General features: G+C 38.9%; 2 protein-coding genes across 2 annotated transcripts; both read right to left on the reverse strand.

Annotated features, from left to right (window-relative positions):
• Window positions 1-14,737: 14,737 nt before the first annotated feature.
• LOC132062444 (uncharacterized) lies at window positions 14,738-15,752 on the reverse strand. The gene is made up of 3 exons (XM_059455018.1): window positions 15,641-15,752; window positions 15,069-15,553; window positions 14,738-14,941 (listed from the first exon to the last, which is right to left on the reverse strand). Exons 1-3 carry the CDS (start codon window positions 15,750-15,752, stop codon window positions 14,738-14,740), a joined length of 801 nt encoding a protein of 266 aa, XP_059311001.1.
• Window positions 15,753-17,698: 1,946 nt separating this feature from the next.
• Window positions 17,699-18,841, reverse strand: LOC132062445 (DEK domain-containing chromatin-associated protein 3-like). Its single transcript, XM_059455019.1, has 2 exons — window positions 18,787-18,841; window positions 17,699-18,732 (listed from the first exon to the last, which is right to left on the reverse strand). Exons 1-2 carry the CDS (start codon window positions 18,839-18,841, stop codon window positions 17,699-17,701), a joined length of 1,089 nt encoding a protein of 362 aa, XP_059311002.1.
• Between the last annotated feature and the right edge of the window lie 2,177 nt (window positions 18,842-21,018).

The following is a 21,018-nucleotide window of genomic DNA, read 5'->3' on the forward strand; positions in this document are numbered from 1 at the left end:
CAGATGGGCGTTTTTGGCTATTAATGTTGTTGGAGTTTTTCTTATCTTGAAAGTTCGGTTTGGAAGAATTCAAAGATTTTCTTCAAGTTTCTTCCATGGGGAAAGATCTAAACCATAATCTAAGTATTTCCGTTTGATTCATTCCCTTAGTTTAAGCTTTAATCCATGATTTCTAAAGTAGGAAATTGGATATTTCATGAAGAAGGTTTAATGGGTCTTTCTTGAGAAGTTCATAAAATTGGTTAAACTTCCTAAGTTGTTTTAAATGATGAAATTGATTGGGTTTATGCTAGATTATGACGTACCTAAGGTTGTTAATCATATACCTTCCATTTTTAGTGTTGAATTCTTGAATTTAAGAGTTAGGGTTTATACCCAAAATTGGGAGTTTTGCTTGGATTTCGAAATTGGATGAATCCTTAAGTTAATTTAGCAATTAGTTGATGGGTTTTGATCACCTAGTGTTTAATTGGATAATTTACCCCCGAATTTCCCCTTTTGCCCTTGTGGGCCCGGTTTCCCCAAATTCTAGGGTTAGTTTTTGACCCAATTTGAATGATAGCAATATGGGTATCGATCTTCTTGATTTCTATTCTAGATTTCGAATATGAATAGACTTTCTTGATCTCGAGGCTCAAGGAAAGGAAAGGCTAAGGAGTGATTGTGGGTGTATTCTTTGTTCAGCCATCCAGGTAGGTTATGGCTTACCTTTTGTGAGACTTTGTATAGCGAAACATATATTTAGATTATATTTTCCGAGAAAGCATGTAAAACTTCAGGTATGAAGTTGGGTTGGATATTGTCTTAGGTTGGGCCCTGTTGCGTGATTGGGGCTAACCACCCCATTGTGTTATGACTTGATTGTTCTATTGTGTTGGCTTGAATGCTATGTGTTGTTATTGGATACTGGAATCTGTTGTTCCATCTTGATTGTGATATTGTAGTATCTTACCGGTTGATGTTGATACAAGGATAGAGTTCTATATGACTTGTGTAGTCTTTCCTGATATTGTTAACGTACCCATGTTGTTTGATGCGATATTGTTACATACCTATGTTGGTACTTAATGATATAGATTGTTGGTGTACCCGTGTTGGTAATTGTGACATTGACATATTATTGGCGTACCCGTATTTGGTACTTATGACATTAATATGTTGTTGGCGTACCTCGTTGTTGGTATACTTGTGATATTGATCGATTATTGATGTTGACACGTACGTTGCACGATTCTCGTCCATTCATGATACATTGTCGATACCTGTGTGATACTTGATGAACATTCATTATGTGATGGTCCATATTCGATTTTTACTTGAGCGACGTGAGAGTCCGATATCCGATGTTAGTACCAAAATCGTGGATTGAGTGGTAGTGGTTGTCGAGGTTTGTGCCGGATCCGTGAGGTACATGGACTCCACGCGTCCCCCAGGTTGGTGCCGGTGAGAACCCCCTATGGGCAAAGATCCGATGTCTCGTGATGCATTTGGGCGAAATCGGGACGAGTGGCACTTAGACGCGAGTCACCTTGGGTTATCTTTGCGAGATGTCGATATTTCGTCGGAGTACATGTGTACACAGCATTTGCATGGCATTGCATCGCATTCATACATTATTGCATTGCATTGCATCACGGCTTATATTGAGATGATTTGGTATTTTTCCTTGTGATGTTGGATTCGAATTGGACATATTGAGTATTGGCACATATAGGATTAGATGCTCTATTTAGGCGATGACATGTACTTGGTTGATTATGTTTGACTTATACTTGTTGATTTATCTGCCTATCTTGCTTTATAGTCTAGGTTGGCCCATGATACCTACCAGTACTGTGGTTTTGTATTGATTTGCACTTGTTGCATTCTTTTATGAATGCAGAGTACCAGGTTGGGTTTTTCTCCGTCTCCCGTGGCTAATAGTCGCTCTTCGGCATTAGCATCGAGTTTCGGGAGTGAGCATTGAGTCGTTCGCCGCCTTGAAGACTCCTCTTATTATTATGTCTTACTTTTCTACTCCGAGACATAGACAGATTGATGTATTATTATATTCCAGACTTGTATTAATTCTTTTAGATGCTCTTGTATGACTTAGACTAGACCCTGGGTATTTTCCTTATTCCGCACTATTTCTATTATATATTATTGTGAGACCTACATAAATATTTTCTATTCCGCTTGCTTGATTTAATTATTTATGTCCTTACTTATCGTTGGGTTCAGGGTTCGCTTACCGAGGTGAGAAAGGTAAGTGCCCGCACGACTTAGTCAAATTGGGTCGTGACAAGTTGGTATCAGAGCCCTAGGTTACCCAGTCTATAATACAAGAGCGTGTCTAGTAGAGTCTCATGGATCGGTACGATGAGCTCCGTACTTATCTACGAGAGGCTATAGGACATTTAGGAAACTTCCAATTCTTTCATTCTCTCGTGAGACTTTATTCAAATTGGTATCTAGTCGATTCCAATTGGTATCTAAACTTTCTTATCTTAATCACCCATGAAGAGTGGACACTCATCCCTGAATTCTTATGCTAATGGTTCATCTATGGCGTGTTGTGGTTTGGGTGCGAGATATGTTATTCTGATTTGGGAAAGTGATCAAGTTCAGTCTTTAGTTATGGCCTGAGGATTTGATTGTGTGGGTCGCGATTAGACTCGTTTATTTTGAGAGTTCATGAGAAATGGGAAGGATAGTTCAGAGGGTTACAGGGTCTCCATGTTTCAATAGTGGGTTGCTCGATGATATGATCGGTTTGAATTCAGCTTCGTCAGGGCTTTATGATGGTGTGCGTGACACTAGTGAACCAATGGCGAGTCGACGATTCAGCAACGGTAGAGTATTAGACTTCGGTATGTGAGCACAAGTGTAAGTTCGGTGAATACATCGAATGTGGACAACATATTGTGATCGCGTGTAATAAAGAAAGGAAGTTGACAATAAGGACGTGAAGGAAGACTTTGGTGGAAAGCGCATAGCGAAGTGAGACTTCATAGAATATCTTGGACATGAGTACTTTTCGAGAGATTGGGAAGAAAAAAATTGGTATCTGGCATGGTTGTCGGGATAAGGTTGTAACTGGTGCAAAAAGTTATTCTTGATATGACCTCGTTGATGTTAAAGGGACTCGGTTATTAAGTGAATGCTATGGGCACATCGTTTGATCGGTAAAATGTTTGGGTTGTGGAATTCTGAGTAATTACTGATCAACTGATAGAAATGACTTCAATTATGGGCGAATGCGATGAGTTAATGACTTGAGGAGTTACTAGTTGTTTCACTTAGATTGGAGGAGAAGTATGGATTTTGTTGTGTGGTTTGTCGAGTTTAAATTGGATGATTAGTTTAGAGGATCGAGTGGATTTGAGCGTTTGTTGCTTGATAGTGATAAAAGTGATTTAAAATGAAATACGAGAACTGAAGGATTACAATGAGGCATCTTGCTATCGGGTTCAGGAGATTGAGGTTCGTAATATTGGAGGTGAGGTAATATGGGTACTCGAGTCGTGATTGGACTGTGGGGACCGCTAACACGCTTCCCGAGATGTTCGGAATTGATTTTGGTGACTTTTTGGGAAAAATTGGCTTTAAGCGAAAAAGAGTTGACTCAAAGTTGACTTTCAGGTAAACGGACCTTTTTCGAAAATTCGTCAATTCCGAGAGGTCTAAATGGTCTTTTAGAACTTGTGTGTATATTTGGTTCGGCTCCCAATGCACTCGGATGCATTTTGGGACTTGGGTTGGGAAGTTGGAATTCAGGTATCGGGGGTTAACTCGGTCAACGAGACCTCCGTTGGGAATTTCGAGGCCACGGGTGCGTTCGTAGCGTGTTTTTGTGTATGTCTGTGTATGTGGTTTGTGAGCAGATGGCCTCGGATATTAGTGGGGATTGAGCTAGACTATTTTGGAAAATCTGGTACTGGTGCCAGCCATGGCGGCACCAGTGTGGCACCAGCGGCACCGCTATAGCGGTTACCACGTCGCTAAAACGGCCATGTGTTTTTGGTGATGACCGTCGTGGCGGTCTGATTTGCCGCCTAGGCGGGACCGCCGTAGCGTCCCGTAGCCGCTGTAACGGTATCGTGCCTGGTTATTTCATTCATTGTGTATTAAAAGCCCTTAGTCTTTCATTTATTCCTATTCCGAAAATTGAGCTTTTGGGAGCAATTCTAGAGTGTTCTTGGAGAAGATTCTTGGTGGTAAGTACTTTTAATCTCTTTGCTATTCCGTTACCCCTGATCTTATTAGAATCCCTTTACCTTGTTAGTTCATTAAGTGATAGAAGGTTAAAAGTGGGTATAATGCATATTCATTCTAGGCTTCTAAATCATGATTTGTTGGTTGGGTTAACTGAGTTATGTTCGGTATACATTTCGGAAACTGTGTAAGGCAATTCGGGCAAGGACGATTCAGTGGAAATTGATAAGTTATGCTATGTTATGTTTTGATGAGTTGACAAACTTATTCGAAGAACCAGATATGTTCATATGGGGAAGTGTTGTCATACTTGAAGATGGGCCTATCTCTTAGGGGGAATATGTGGGGATACGGTTCTTAAGGGATATTTCAATTACGTGTTTGTCATCATCAAAAAGGGGAAAATTGATAAGTTATGGTACTTCGTGTTTTGTTAATTTGACAAACCCACTCGAGGAACCAGTTATGTCTTTAGAGGAACAAGATGTGATCAGGTCCCTGGACCGTTGAAAATTCAACTCTGCTATAAACCTATAAAGCGTGCCGACATCGTAGCGACGGTGCGAAATAAGACTGTGTGAGGCGCGTCGCTTGACACCAATGGTCCAAGGTTTATGATTCGTCACTTTCACTCTCTCTCTCTCTCTCTCTCCACATATATAAACATCATGTTCCAAGTGAATACATTCTTGCAAAAATCAGAAAATTGCCATATCCTAAATACAAGTCTCCACCTCTCAAGGTGATCTCAAGAACAAAACTGCAACAAACTGAAGACCAGATCCAAATCACTGAAGATGTCTTAAGTCGATAGGTTTGTTGAGTCTTTGTCTTTTGTTCTTAACTTGTAATACTACACTACTTTCAAGAAGTTTCATAGTAGAATAGATCTCAACCTTTTGTTATTTTGGTTTCTTGGCTAGAGTTAGTCAAGGTTGTTTGGGTTCTTGGCTAGAGTTAGTCAAGGTTTGTTACTTTGCAATAGGGTTATTGTAAAGGGCTTACAATAGAGTCATTGTAAGGGGTGAGGTATTAAGAGTTTAATTCCTAGGTTGTAATCTGAAGTTGCTCAGTTTAGTGAAGTTGGTAAATCCTACTCCGGTAGGTTGTGGTTTTTCATCCCCCGAGCAAGGAGTTTCCACGTAAATATCTTGTGTTATTTACTTTCCGTTTTACTTAAGGAAACAGATAGAGAACCAGGTTCTCTACACTGTTTGGTGGACTCGTATATTCTAACAAGTAAATAATAAGTCTGAAAGAAGACAACATAGTTGAATGTATGAATGTGGGCCTGAAAGGATAAAATAATAATGGTCATCATGATTGTGGTAATTGTGAAAGAAAGAACATTATGGGTTCTCAAAATGGTCCTCCAAGGTGAAAGCAATATTTTTCATCATATGGTATGAAAGGTCATTGGTCGCATAGTTATCTTTTGACCTAATTTGATAAGTTTTATAAATCCTCCATCAAAAGAAAGAAATACAAATTGGAGACGCACATGACCTTTTAAAGTGATATTGATGTGGGTCATATAAATATGATAAATGCCAAGGCATGATAATGAGCTTATAATGAAGATTTATGAAGCACGTACAAATGATTATAGTCTATTTCTTGAAAAGTATGTGACTTGTGATAAGCATCATAAAGGCTCGCCCATTCTTGAAAGTAATGTATTGAGATGTGATAAAAATTATGGATAAAAACGTGCTCGTGTATGGTTGGATAAATACCACAACTCACCTCTATGGGAGGTTTAAAAAAAAAATATCTTGGCAGAAATGGTCATTTGGTCACGTGCTTTTAGTATGTCTTATCATGAATTATCAAATGGTAAAAGCAAGATATAAGTCTTGCCTAAAATGATTTTGACCATCACAATAATAATATAATTTTTCCGTGGACGAGAGATTCACCATATGGATGGTATCATAACATATTTGGAAGTACAAAATTAATGAGAGCTCCGAAAGAGCTAATTTGTTATTACTGAGAGAAATGAAATTACCATAATATTAGTGTTGTAGTAAATCTCAAAAGAAACTACTTACGTTTCAAAGGCATTAGCCAAAATGAATTATATTGAGATTATAATTATTCAAAGATTTAATATCTTCGTATTACTATAACTATAGCGGGTAAAGAATATGTATGTGAAATGTTGTCCGCCATTTCCTATAAATTTGTATCACAGAAAGATAAGCATGATGGAATGACATGCTACAAAAAATCATAAGTGTACTGATTTTATCAGTTGGCATGACCAATTTGGCCATCCCGGTTCATATAACATGCGCAAAATAATTGAGAATTTATATTGACATATATTGAAGAAATAAAAAATTTTCCAAGAATTCTCTTGTGCTGTTTGTTCCCATAATAAATCAATTATTAGAGCAACGAAAGTTCGGATTGAATTTCCTAAATTTCGGAATATATAAAAGGTGAATATGAGCTCGTTCACCTGCCATGTGGACCGATTATTGATAAGTTGTGTTACATCCTATGTTTTGATGATTTTTCAAACTGCTGAAAAATGGAGAGGGACCTAATCTATTATATGTTCTCTCTGTATACCGTACAGTGCACAACAACAGCTATAAAGCTGCACATAAGTACAGTAGAGCTGCTGCGGTTTGGCTTTAAGTCAAACATGATGAGTGGCCTCTATCCTAGCCATATGTTCCCCAATATATATACAACTTGATCCAACATATTGGCATCACTTGGAAAACCTAGAATCACTTTAAAGTGCAGCCTTCATGAGATTCTCCAAGTGTTCAAAACAAAGCTGACCACAAACAAAAGGACCAGATCCCAACAACTGAAGTGCAAATGTCCCTTAGTTTGTATTAAGCTTTGTTTATGTTCTCTATCTTGTAAACCTAATCTTCTCTAAAGAAGTTGTTGTAGGTATTCTGAATTCTCAGTAGTTGTACACTTGTTTATAGCTATCGAGTGGTACCCTTGGCTAGAGTTAGTCAAGGTGTATTAGTTGGTTTGGCTAGAGGTAGTAAAAATTTATTGAGTGCGTGGCTAGAGTTACTCACAGCATGTAGCTTACAATAGGATTATTGTAAGGGCGAGGGATTAAGGGTTTAATTCTAGATTCGCAGGTGTAATACGAAGTTGCTCGGTGTAGTGGAGTTGAAATCCTACATAGTAGGTCATGATTTTTAATCCCTTGAGCAAGGAGTTTTCCACGGTAAAATCTTGTCTTAATTACTTACTACACTGTATAAGGGAACTGGTAGACAACCAGGTCCCTTTATATATCGTTTAGTGAACATATAGCCTATATCAATTGGTATCAGAGCGGGTTCATTCTAAAAGGTTAACACCTAGAAAGAGACGTTCAAATGGCTGCTTCACTAAACTTAGATGGAGGACAATCAAATACAAAACCATGAGGGGCTAGTGAAAAGCATTACAGATAGTGTACTTCAAGCGATGATGAACCCAATTTAGAATGCTTCACTCGCAAACTCTGAAGGATGATTGAAAAACTCGGAAACACCAGTAGAAAATCAGGTCACCCCAGCAAAGAGAGTCTTCTCCATAAGCAAGCTCACAATGAATATGAGTCAATTCCTGCCCTCATGACTAAGCTAGATGCAGATGGTAACGATGAACAAGATAAGGATGAGGCGAACAGAGGCGTTCGTAGATGGTACATGGATAGTGGCTGCACAAAGCACATGACCGACAAAAAGGATGATTTTGTTTCACTCAAAGTCTTTCAAGGTGGAAGTGTGTCTTTTGGAAACGGCAAAAAGGGATACATTCTTGGAGTCGGTAAAGTTGGAAGGACACTCTCTCATGCTATTGAGAATGTGTACTATGTAAATGGTCAGAAATTTAGCCTGCTAAGTGTGTCCCAAATATATGACAAAGGGAATGAAGTAAAGTTCCTGTCATGCTCCTGCACTGTCACAAATCTCACAATTGGTGAAGTGGTGCTGATGACTAAAAGATTTAAGAATGTATATGTTGCAGATTTTGGTCCTCAAAGTGAAAATGATCTCACCCGTCTAAGTGCAATGGATGATGACCCTGAGCTCTGGCACAGAAGACTGGGGCATACAAGCTATTCATTACTAAACAAACTTGCTGTGAAGGACCTGGGTCGTGGACTACCAAAAGCAAAATTTGGGATCACAAGACTTGTGATTCTTGCATAAAAGGGAAATAAGTAAGATCCTCCTTCAAACAAAAAAAAGATGTAAGTACCTCAAGGCGACTTGAACTTATTCACATGGATCTATGTGGACCGATGAGAATTCCAAGAAGAGGAGGAAAGAAATACATTTTTGTGATTGTGGATGACTATTTGTATTTACGTGGACTCTGTTTTCAAAAAGCAAGGATGAAACACTCCCTGTGTTTTATGCCTTTGTAAAACAGATCCAATTAAAACTTGGTGTGCCTATTGTAAGCATTAGATCTGATCACGGTACTGAATTTAAAAATGCAAAGTTTGACGAGTTCTGTGCTGAAAATGGTATTAGTCGCAGCTTTTCTGCCCTCAGAACACCTCAACAAAATGGTGTTGTGGAGCGAAAAAATAGAACTCTTGAAGATATGGCCAGAACGATGTTGATAGCGAGTGGTGTGTCTAAAAGTTTCTAGGCTGAAGTTGTCAACACAGCCTATCATATAATAAACATATGTATGATCAGGTCTCTGCTTGAAAAGACTCCTTATGAGCTATTAAATGGAAGAAAGCCCAAGCTGACATACTTACGAGCTTTTGTCCTAAACAACGGCAGGGAAGCCCTGGGAAAGTTTGACGCTAAAAGTGATCAAAGGATATTCCTAGGTTACTCATCCTACAGCAAGGCATACAAGGTCTATAACAAAAGAACGCGATGTGTAGAGGAAAGTGCACGTGATCTTTGATGAAAAAACTCCCAAGGAAATAACAAGGCTCCTAATGATGAGGATGAAGATAGACCCTTTCCAAAGATACCAAACGAAGAAATTGAGATATTAAATGGAAAGACAGAGTTGATGAATCAAATCAAACAAGTTGATGAAAGCGGATAGGCGATAGTCCTCAAAAGTGTGGAGAAACCGATTCTCGTATTACTACGCTTGAAGCGAAACATAGGGTGGTAGATGCGATCGAGCACTCACGAGGCAGTCAAGGAAGTAGAAGCCACGTATCAATCAATGCTAATGACGGATCAAACACTGAGGAAACTGGTCCGTCCACTTCGGTGGTTCAAGCCTCTAAATAGAAGCACAGAGGATCTCATCCTCTTCCAAATGTGATTACTCCCTTGGACTCAGGTATTCAAACCAGATTTAAGGAGAGAAATATGTTCACATTCTCTGCTTTCCTATCCCAAATTGAGCCCAAAAACATCAAAGAAGCCTTCAAGGATCTTTGTCTCGATAGCTGCTACGTAAGAAGAGCTTCACCAATTTGAAAGAAATAAAGTATGACACCTGGTCCCCAGATCATCAGATAGAACAGTGATAAGGACCAGATGGGTCTTTCGCAACAAACTTGATGAACTGGGCAATACTACCAGAAACAAGGCCAGGCTGGTAGTTCAAGGGTACAATCAAGAAGGAGGAATAGATTACGATGAAACGTTTGCTCCTGTGGCTAGAATGGAGGCAATCAGGATTCTTATAGCCTTTGCATGTCATATGAAATTAAAATTGTTCCAAATGGACGTCAAAAGTGCATTTTTAAATGGGTGTCTCAAGGAGAAGTCTTTGTCAAGCAACCACCTGGCTTTGAAAATCATAAACATCCAGAGCATGTGTTTAAGCTGGACAATGCATTATATGGTCTAAAGCAAGCTCCTCGAGAATGGTACGAAAGACTGTCAAAGTTTCTTCTTGAAACTGGCTTTACCAGAGGAAAGATCGACAACACCCTGTTTCTGAAGAAAAGAGGAAGAAACTTGTTAATTGTACAAGTCTCTGTAAATGATATCATTTTTGGTGCTACAAATAATTCATTGTGTGAAGAATTTGCAAAGATCATGGGGAGTGATTTCGAGATAAGCATGATGGGAGAGTTAAACTTCTTTTTCGGTCTGCAAGTAAAGCAAACCTCAAAGGGGACTATGATCAGTCAACAGAAGTACATCAAGGAGCTACTCAAGAGATTTTACATGGAAAATGCTAAGCCTATTGATACTCTATAAACAACACAATCGACTTTACATGGACGAACCTAGTGCTCATGGTCAGACGATGTATACGGGCGTCATAGGATCTGTATACTTAATATTTCACGGACTGATATAGTGTTCGGTGTAGGGCTGTGTGTGAGATTTCAATCTTGTCCCAAAGAATCTCATCTGAAGGCTGCGAAAAGAATCTAGAGATATCTCAAGGGAACTCCAGACTTAGTCCTTTATTATCCATCAGGAGACAGCTTTGAATTGTTTGGGTATGCAGATGCTAACTATGCTAGTTATTTGGTAGATAGGAAGAGCACATCTGGCATGGCACATTTTTTGGGATCATGTTTGATATCTTGGGGAACAAAGAAACAAAACTCAGTGGCTCTCTCTCGCCCGAATTCGAATATGTTGTCGTGCATCTGTCTGCGCTCAATTGTTGTGGATCAAGCAACAATTCGAAGACTTCGGTGTTCTCACTGATTGTGTACCTTTGCTATGTGATAATACAAGCGCACTCAACATGGAAAAAAAATCCTGTACATCACAAAGGAACCAAGCACATTGATGTCAGACACCATTTCCTGAGAGATAATGTTGAAAAAGGTCTAATATGCATGAAGTTTTGCAAGACAAAAAACCAGGTTGCTGATATCTTCACAAATGTCTTGAGCAGGAAGCATTTTGAAAGAAACCGTCTTGAGTTGGGCTTGATCAAGCCTAATTGATTTTCCTTATTTTTGGCTATGATAGGAGAAGAGTTACAATACGATAAAGTGTTTTTCGATGGCATCTAACTCACTCTTATATTATTACAGGTATACACGCATGACAGTCTCAAAACCAACGCAAGCTTATGTGACAGTGCACACCCAGAGTCTCTCTTAAATCTGTCATAAACCAGTCAAGGGACCTGCTCCTTGTGACTCAGGTTAGTAATCCTTTCAATGCGTGTATAAATTTTGCAACTGTTATAGTGCCATGTCATATCTAAGTCGATCTACTCAATTCCACTCAACTACCTTCCCATAAATTCATGACTATTCTCTTCTCTCTCCTCACTTAAGTCCATAACCTACTTTACTCCTCTTTCTCCATCGTTCTGGATTCGCCTTCAACATTGTTTTCTCCTAAACCAATTTATCATCAAGTATTGGTATTATCATTTTCAGTATGTCCACCTTAGCTAAAACTATTTCTATTTCCTCCCCTTTCAAATTCGCATCCCCTACCTCTGCAACAAAATATCCAAGCTCCTCAGACAATAATCTACCATCCTTCCCAAGATCCAAAATCTCTGGCCTCTCTCGGACTCGCAAGAATCTATCTCCTAGAAAATTTGTAGCCTTTCTGCCCAATTCTGACCAGGATGACCATCTTAACCAAACCAAAGAAACTAAAATACAAGGTCAAGAAACTGCAAATAAAGTCATTGCCAATACGCTAGAAGGTAAGTCAATGAGAATTGAAATGAATAAACTAGTGAACAAAGATGGGTTTGTCCTTCTTGCACCTGAAGGAAACTTACCTTCCTCTGAAAGAAATAAGGGAATAGCTTAATCGTCCATAGAGCTAGATGGATGCACTTCAACAAAGGAAAAAGGTGGATCCAATATCCCACACAACGACGCTGCGATGTTGGTTGTTCTTACACAAACCTTGCAAGCCATAAAAAACGTTGAGGGTATTATTGGTAATTTGCCATTTGGGTCTGTAAAGCTACCAAAGGACTCCAAAGAGGGACCTGCTCTCTCAGCCTGAGAGGAATCTAGGCCTTCTATGCTCTATGCAAAAGAACATGGGTATAAATATGACTTACCTAAGGACAGGGATATCGTCTTTGGATGAAGATATTGCGATCTCTGATGGTATGAAAAGTGTGATCCAAAAGGGAAAGTTGTAAAAAACAAAACCCTTCTAGAAACAAATCATCAAGTCACGAGTCACCAGACCTTATTCCTCCCTAAAGAGCACAAGTAGAAGTCGAAGGGAATCTGGTTTCTCCATGTACCAACAGAGTGGTAGAAGTGCTCCTCTAGTCGGAAGAGAACGCATAGAAAATTTGAAAGGGTCTAAGAGGTGTGTATCCAAGACAGAAGGTGTCGGCGAAGTCTCTACCATCTTTATGCTTCTTGGAGCTCAGAAGGTTGCAAATGCTGATATTCATAGGGTTACTGCTGACAATAATCTTTTCAAAGCCGAGCTATCTGGAACGACACAGGAGTCTGGCTCCTTTTGTGCCTTGGAGGCTACCAATGCTGAAATCGTGTGTCTGAAGGTCGCAAATGAAGGGCTTAAGTAATAACTGTAAAGCTGCACACAAGTACAACAGAGCTGTTGCGGCGGCTTTAAGTGAAACGTGATGAGTGGCCTCTATCCTACCCGTATGTTCCTCAATATATATACAACTTGCTCCAACATATTGATATCACTTGGAAAACCTAGAATCACTTTAAAGTGCAGATGTCACGAGATTCTCTAAGTGTTCAAAACAAAGTTGACCACAGACTGAAGGATCAGATCCCAATAACTGAAGATGCAAATGTCTCTTAGTTTGTTTTGAGCTTTGTCTATGTTCTTTATCTTGTAAAACTACTCTTATCTAAAGAAGCTATTATAGGTATTCTGAATTCTCAGTAGTTGTACACTTGTTTGTAGCTATTGAGTGGTACCCTTGGCTAGAGTTAGTCAAGGTGTATTAGTTGGTTTGGCTAGAGGTAGTCAAACTTTGTTGAGTACGTGGCTAGAGTTAGTCACAGCATGTAGCTTACAATAGGATTATTGTAAGGGTGAGGGATTAAGGGTTTAATTCCTAGATTACAAGAGGGTGTAATATGAAGTTGCTCGATATAGTGGAGTTGAAATACCACTATCTAGCTAGGTCAGTTTTAGAAGATAACAATCATATTACAGTCTGATGTTAAGTAGTGAACAAGAATTAGAGGGCAATTAATCCTTCTTCAAACTGGTTCCCTCTCCTTGTATGTTTTGAATCAGAAATTAGGCATTATATATTTAACTATATTCAGCAATATCTTCCTGCCTTCTCCATGTTGCTGAGCTTCTGCATCTTCATTTAACTAGTATCCTTTATGAACTGCAGCACCTACATCGTATTGCTGGTGTGAATGTAGCTAGTTGATATTGCTACTGCTGCAGTGATGAACAAACTGTAGAGGTACTTCAATCTGGTTCCCTGCACTTGTATACTTTGTATCTGAAACTAGGCAACAAGGACTTGTCTATGTTTAAGATTTTCTTGGCATCAAATAGTAGCTCCTGAAAGTTATTGACCTGTAAAGTACCTGCAAAATTGAGCACACAGTTAGCTAAACAATCTGCAAGTGCATTGCCTTCCCTCAGGATATGGGCAAACTTCACTTGCCCCTTATTACTCCAATACTGTATTCTCCTTATCTCCATTCTGATGTTCCAAGGGATACTACATATTTGCAAAAACCAATCGAGTTCCTTAATCGCGGTAAGGCGATGTGTCACACAATATTCAATACCATCCCTATTGCTATGTACATAAATATTGGTAGTATCATTGTTGTTCATTGCGGATACATTAAATCTCCTCTATCATTTCTTATGCAGAAGGGAGCAGAACTCATACCTAGATTTCCCCAAGAGGCCCCATCAATGTTGCACTTGAACCATCCCATAGCTGGATGCTTCCACATGACCTCCTTACATATAATTTTTTGCCTATATCCTTCCAAGAGTTGTACCATTTGAGGCCAGGAGTAAGGTACCTGCTGCAGCCAAGGATACAAAGACTTGATGAGATTATGCGATTCGGAGTTTATCTTATGGATCACCATACTTGTTCATTCTTCCTCCATGCATTATGGCATTTATCTCTTAGAAGTTTCCAACACACCACAGGCGGGTATAGCTTGCATAATAGTCTTCAACTTAGCATGTCATGCGGTTTCCCACCACTTCGCTATTGTTTGATGAATGCACAAAAGGCTCGGTAATTCTATGCTTCTTTATAATATTGCCATATGGATTTGGCAAGGAACCATTTAAGAACAAGTCTTTGCAAGGTTTCCTCCGACTAGGATCATCACAGCATCTACACCTAGAAGCAATAGAAATATGCATTCTCTTGAGTACATCATCTACAAGTAACTTAAGTCTCCACACTCTCCATAGTAGGAATGAAATTTTGAAAGGAAGACCTTTGGCCCAGAACTTCTGGTAGAAAGTAGAGTTTTCCTATTTCTGTCTAAGGATATTCCATGCACTTCCACTGAAAACTCTCCTAAACTAGTTAAAGTCCACCAAGGTCTATCCTTCTCTGAATTTTGTTGAACAAACACCAGTTCCTTCGTTACATGCTCCACAATATTTGCAGGAAAGTGAGCTTCCATTTCTGCAAAGTTCTAACCATCTTCAGTCATTACATCAGCACCTTCCATAATATTAGTATTGCTATGATCAGTCTCATATACAAAGTGACTAATTGGCCCAAGCTTTGTCCAGTTATTATCCCATGCATCACATGAACCATTGTTTGGCTCCCACCATATGAATTGATCCACTTCTTCTCTGGCATGCTGCATCATTTTCCATATCTGAGATCCCCCCTTCCATTAAACTCTTGTAGGCTTAAGTTTCTTACAGTACTTGTTCCACATGAAGTTTGACCACATGGAATTAGTAGTTCCGAATCTCCACCATAAATTTGCATACAGAGCCTTTGAAACATCATACAAAAATCTGAAACCAAGTCCACCTTCTTCTTTTGGCAAACAGATGTTTTGCCATAACATCCGATGTCACCTTCTTTCCCTCTTCTTTGTTATTCCTTAAAAATCTTGCAAAGATCCTGTGCATTTCATTAATAGTGTACTTAGTAGGCACTATAGCTGACAAACTATACACAGGTATACTTTGAAGAACACTGCTGATAAGAACAGCTTTCCCTCCATAAGATAAAAGTCTTCCTTTCCAGCTTTGCAATTTGTTCTTAACTTTTTTAATGAGATCATTGTAGTACATCTTCTTCCTTCTTGTATGAAATATAGGACACCCCAGATACTTTAAAGGAAACTGATCTCTATTAAAGCCTGTAATCTGCTGAACTTCTTGTTGTATATGTTGTGCCACCTTATCATACAAATAGAAAGCACTTTTATCCCTATTGATAAGCTGACCTGATAACTCCTCATACTTCTTCAAAATGATCATGATTTTCTCTAAAGAGTATTTCTCAGCAGATGCAAATATGATGGTATCTTAAACATATGCAAGGTGATTGATCCTTGCACTCCATTCGGGCATACCATATCTAGCAAAGCTATCTTCCTCAGCTAAAGAGTTTAGAGCTCTAGAAAGGACCTCAGCTGACAGGATGAATAATGCAAGAGATAGAGGATCTCCTTGCTTAACTCCCATTGTAGAGTGAAAAAACCCATTAGCCTTGCTATTTAGCAGTATAAAGTACCAAATTGTTAGCCAACAATCTCCAGATCATGTCAATGAACACATTAGAAAAACCCATCTTCCCTAGCACTTTGATAAGATAGGACCAAACCACCCTGTCATAGGCCTTGGCCATATCTAGTTTAATCACCACATTAGCAGGCTTCTCTCTTTTCCTTATATCTGTGACTATCTCTAGCTAGAAGAACATTTTCAATATTGCTTCTCCCTTGTAGAAATCCAGCCTGATTTGGAGATATCAAAGAAGGAAGGATATCACCCAGCCTATCATGTATAACCCTGGATATCACCTTATTTATGAAGTTACTTAAACTGATTGGCCTAAGGTCAGAGAAAGTATTAATCAATTCTTTTTTTGGAAGCAGCACTAGGTTTGTGTGAGTAATAGATTTTGGAAGAGAGTTACCATTGAAGAATGACAATTCCATAGTATACACATCCATTACAATAATATCCCAACACTTCTGGTAGAAGATCCCTGAGATACCATCAGGACCACAAGCACTTGATCCATTAAGATTGAAAACTGCATCCTTTACTTTCTCCATGGTTAGAACTTTCCTAAGTTGTTCATTCATCTCATCCTCAACTACAACTGGAATATGCTCCAGAAGGCTTTCTTCCACATGATCTAAATTCTCCTGAGTGAACTGATTTTCATAAAAAGAGATTGCTTCTGCAGCTATTTGCTCCTCCTCCTCAATCCAATCCCCTTCTGAATTCTGAATTTTCCTGATTTGTAGTTTTTTCCTTCTTCCTTTCACAATAGTATGAAAGAACTTTGTATTCATATCACCCTCTACAAACCAGTCAAGACCAGATTTTTGTCTCAAAATTCTTCTTCATAATCCAAATATTTCTTTATTTCGGCCTGAGCCTTTTGTAGTACACACCTATTGATAGGAGAGGGGTCCTCTTCAAACAGGCCTTCTTTGATTCTGACTATTTCCTCCATAATAATGATCTTCTTGAAAATATCCCCATATGTCAATCTACTCCACTGAGACAATGCCCCTTTAAGCTTCTTTATTTTACACTTGAAGCTAATGAAAGGGTCTTCATGTTCCCATACTGGCCAATTCTGCCTCACAATGTTCATGAAAGAATCGTGTTCCACCCAGAACTTCAGGAATTTGAAAGGCTTGTATTTATTTTGATCTATTTCTCCATAAGTACATAATAGAGAAGCATGATCTGAACCTGTCCTAGCCAAATGTTCCACTTCCAAGCTACTAAACCAATCTTGCAATGGAGCATTACTGAACATTCTATCCAACCTCTCAAAGATACAATCATCTCCTGCTCTACCATTCTACAATGTAAAAGGGCTACCTTTAAAGCCAGTCTCCTCCAGTGCACAAGAATTCACATAAGAGGTAAAGTCCACATCTTGAGGCTGAATAGGGATGCCACCAATCTTTTCCTCATCATTCAAGACCACATTAAAATCACCACCTATCATCCATGCCCCAGTGATGTTAATATACAAATAATACAAGTTGTCCCATAATTCTAACCTTGAAGTTTCATCACACTTTGCATATACCAGAGTGGTATACATAGTTTTTTCCAAATCCTGAACGAACAGTCTCAATGTCAGCTGTTGAGTTGTGTCTGATATCACCTCTACATCAATATTACTATTCACAAAGCACCACATCTTTCCATTACAATTAGAAAATGCATTAGCTATGGTTAATCTACTCCTGTATCTTTGAATGTATCTAGCCTGTTGAAAAGGTTCCAATAATGCTATCAAAAAGAACTTGTGATGTCTGTGAAGCATTTGGAGTCTATAAAATGCCTTTTGAGTTTTCACGGACCTTGTATTCCAAATAAATGACTTTAACATCATTTAAAAGATTGTTTATTAACTGCTCTCTTCGGTAATAACCCTATTATTGTTCTTCTGTTGGACCATTCTTAATCATCTTTTTCTGCCCCTTCTTTTTCCCTTTGGAACTGGAAACTGCTTGAGAGACTTTAGGAGATACTCCAGCCTGCTTATAAACCTTTTCATTCACTAAATTAATCTGCTCTTCTTTGTCCTCCTCCATAACAAGATTCTCCCTGTTCTCCTCAATATTCTCTACATTATGAGACACCAGATCATGGAGAACTTTGTTGGGAGAAAGTTCCTTAGTAATGGATAAGCTGTTCACTTGCTCTTCTGTCACTACTGCTAAATGTGTCCCTTCATTGATACCTTGCTGCAAATCCCCACCAGACCTTGGAGCATTATTGTTCACCCCTTCACTTGTTAGATTACGCCATTTCCTTGCACTAACTGCTATCTCCACAGAATGAGTCACCACAACATTGTCCACTATCTCCTCAGCACCAATACCATCTGTGCTAATTACTGGTACTACCAACTCTGCAGAACAACTATCATGAGCCTTTGCTATGCCCTTGATGTTATTAGTATCCTGAGCCTCTTCCTTGTCTATTGATCTGCTATTTTCCATACTGTCACCCTGGTTACCATTAACTTCAACACAATGCTTAATGGCCTGATTCTGTATGCCATCTGTATCCACAAGGTTGTGATCTTCCTTTGTAATCTCCACTTCTGTAGAAACTCCCACCTCCTCAGTTTCATCTTCATTTTGTTCTACAACTATGGGATTATCTTTTACTATCACATTGTCTACAAGTTCTTGATCTACACTATTGCCAGAACCACTCAAATTTTCTACTTGAGTGCTACTTGCATTAATTAACTGCTCCTCCACCTGAATGCTTTTCTCAAGGGTTAAATCAGTGACTGCCTTATTAGCATCCTGAGCTGCCTCACTTGCATTCATATCATCTTCTTGCCTCATTTCCTCATCTTCTTGAATACTGGCTAAAACTCCATACTTGTTCTGATTTGCAACACCCTCATCCTGGCCACTTTTATCCCGAGCCTTGTGAGGCTCCTTCTGAGCCACTGCTCCACCATGTGTAGGAGGTTACTTTGGTTCTTCATTATACCTTGTCTCACTTGTATAAGTAACCATTTTCCCACTAGAGAGCATTTTTGGTACATATTGCTGCATCACTCTTCCTCTATATCTTCTATCTTTGGTCTCTTCTTTGGTTCACTACTCTCTTTTGCTCCTCATTATTCTGCTTTGGCTCCTCTATCTTATCTTCAGGTTCAACAACCTTCTCATCTGAAGTAGTATCCTGCTCTAGTTCAGGATGCAGAACTCTAAACTCCTCCATTGCATGTCCTTGAAGCATGCACTCTGCAATACTTTGGAAGATAATCATAGTGAATCTTTACCTTAACATTCTTAGTTTGTTTTGTAACTTCATCCTCAATCTCCATCATAACAAACTTTGGGAAATCTGATAATAAATCCACCTAGATGTTCGCCCTCACACAATTTGGCCTTGTCTTATTAACAGTAGCCAAGTCAAGATGCAAAGGTTTTTCCATAGCAGAAGCAAGTGAGAACAAAGACCCCTTGACAAAGAAAGTAGGCAGCAGATTTGGAAACGAGATCCACGCCATGGCAGTAGTAGTTTCTTCATCAATATTAAAGTTTGAGTCATAGATAAGAGGCCTCATTTGATATGTATAACCATCTTGTGACTTCAACCAAAAGGCATTAGAAGACAATGTGATAAAATCCTCTATTAACGAACATCGAATCAACACATGTATATTTCTTAAAAATCCTACTTGAAAATTACCCTTATTCCCACATTGTTTAGGACTTATAGTATGAAGTTCTTCTAGGTCAGGCCATCCATATGAAAACTTACCCACAATAGCATATTGTAGATCTTTAAGAACTTCCATACGAGAAATTTCACTCGACGTCCATTTCACATAAGGAATACCTTAAATGTACGTGATCTTTTTGAGAGGAATGGGATCACATTGAATCTTGGACAATGAGTCTTCCATGCTCACAGTTTGTGCATAGTTAGTCATATGGCTAGGGTTTGCATGTGGAACAACAGGATACGGGGATGAAGAAGAAGAAGCGGGTGTAATCGTGTTGGGAAGGGAAGGGAAGTGTGTTTGGGATGCGAGTGTCAAGGGCATCGCCGCCCGCCGTCGTGGCCGACAGGCGGCCTTGACCATGGGAGGCTACGTTAAGTTAGGTTAGGGTTTGCATGGGAGGAGAGAGAAGAGAGAGTTTTTTTTATCTCTTTCAGTATCTTGCAAAATAACATGGCCAGACTCACATTACCTGTCACTCCCAACTTAAATAATTTAATAGATGCATCTATGAGACGGTCACATATGTGTTTGTTATCAGCCCGCAATTTGGAATTGCGATATTAATTATTCAAATAATTTGATGAAGAATATAATTTCCAAATTATGCAATCAAGAATTATCTTGATGATGCTGGTTTACATCCGAGTTGATTTAGTGGAATTATTTATGGATGCCTCCAGTTAACAGCTAAATTATAGCTTATGAAAATAAAACTCCCAATTTGGTATCGGATATGCTATTTAGCATGTAGCAGCACTTGTATGCACCAAACCAAACAAATAATATTAATCCCCCCATCACGATTGGTTCAAGGTTAGGAACCAAATAGTTTCCATCTAGAAACATTTGAATATGCGGTATAAATTCAATTGCACCACCACAGCGCACAGAGATGGATCCCCAAAAAAGGTTGGGGATATATGTTAGTCTTACTAGCATCAGTGGGAGAAATGATAACATAGTTAGAAAATATATTATGTGAAATAAATTATCATTAGCATAATCGTCATTCAAAAGGATAATTCAAGTCAAATGTCAGACGTATTTTGCTGACCCAAAGAATATTATATTCTAGCTGCAAATGCTCCATTAGAATTAAAGTCCCCGAAGGACAGAGTGTACGGCACGCCTGAAGCGTGTAGACCGATCGGTTCTAAAGATAAAAATCTTTGAAAGGAGAGGAGCAAATTATTATAATGGTAATAATAAGGAGGCAAGTTCTCTAGGAGAGCCCCAAGACATAACACTTCATCAAACCTTGAAAAAGGTTCAGGTACCTGAAATTAATGAATATAAAGAGATCTCCATAAATTATGTCTATGGAACTGATCCAAAAGATCGTCGACGACGTATATGATATGACGCTCGATATTATGATGATAATCTTGAAATGTAAATCTGTCATGATACAGATAAATAAATGATTGGCCAAAATCAAAGGGTGCAATCGAGTATTAGTGACTTCACATAAAAAATGTGAAGCTTTTGGATTTGTAG

The sequence above is a fragment of the Lycium ferocissimum genome, chromosome 7 (assembly GCF_029784015.1).
Source record: "Lycium ferocissimum isolate CSIRO_LF1 chromosome 7, AGI_CSIRO_Lferr_CH_V1, whole genome shotgun sequence".
Lineage (NCBI taxonomy): Eukaryota > Viridiplantae > Streptophyta > Magnoliopsida > Solanales > Solanaceae > Lycium > Lycium ferocissimum.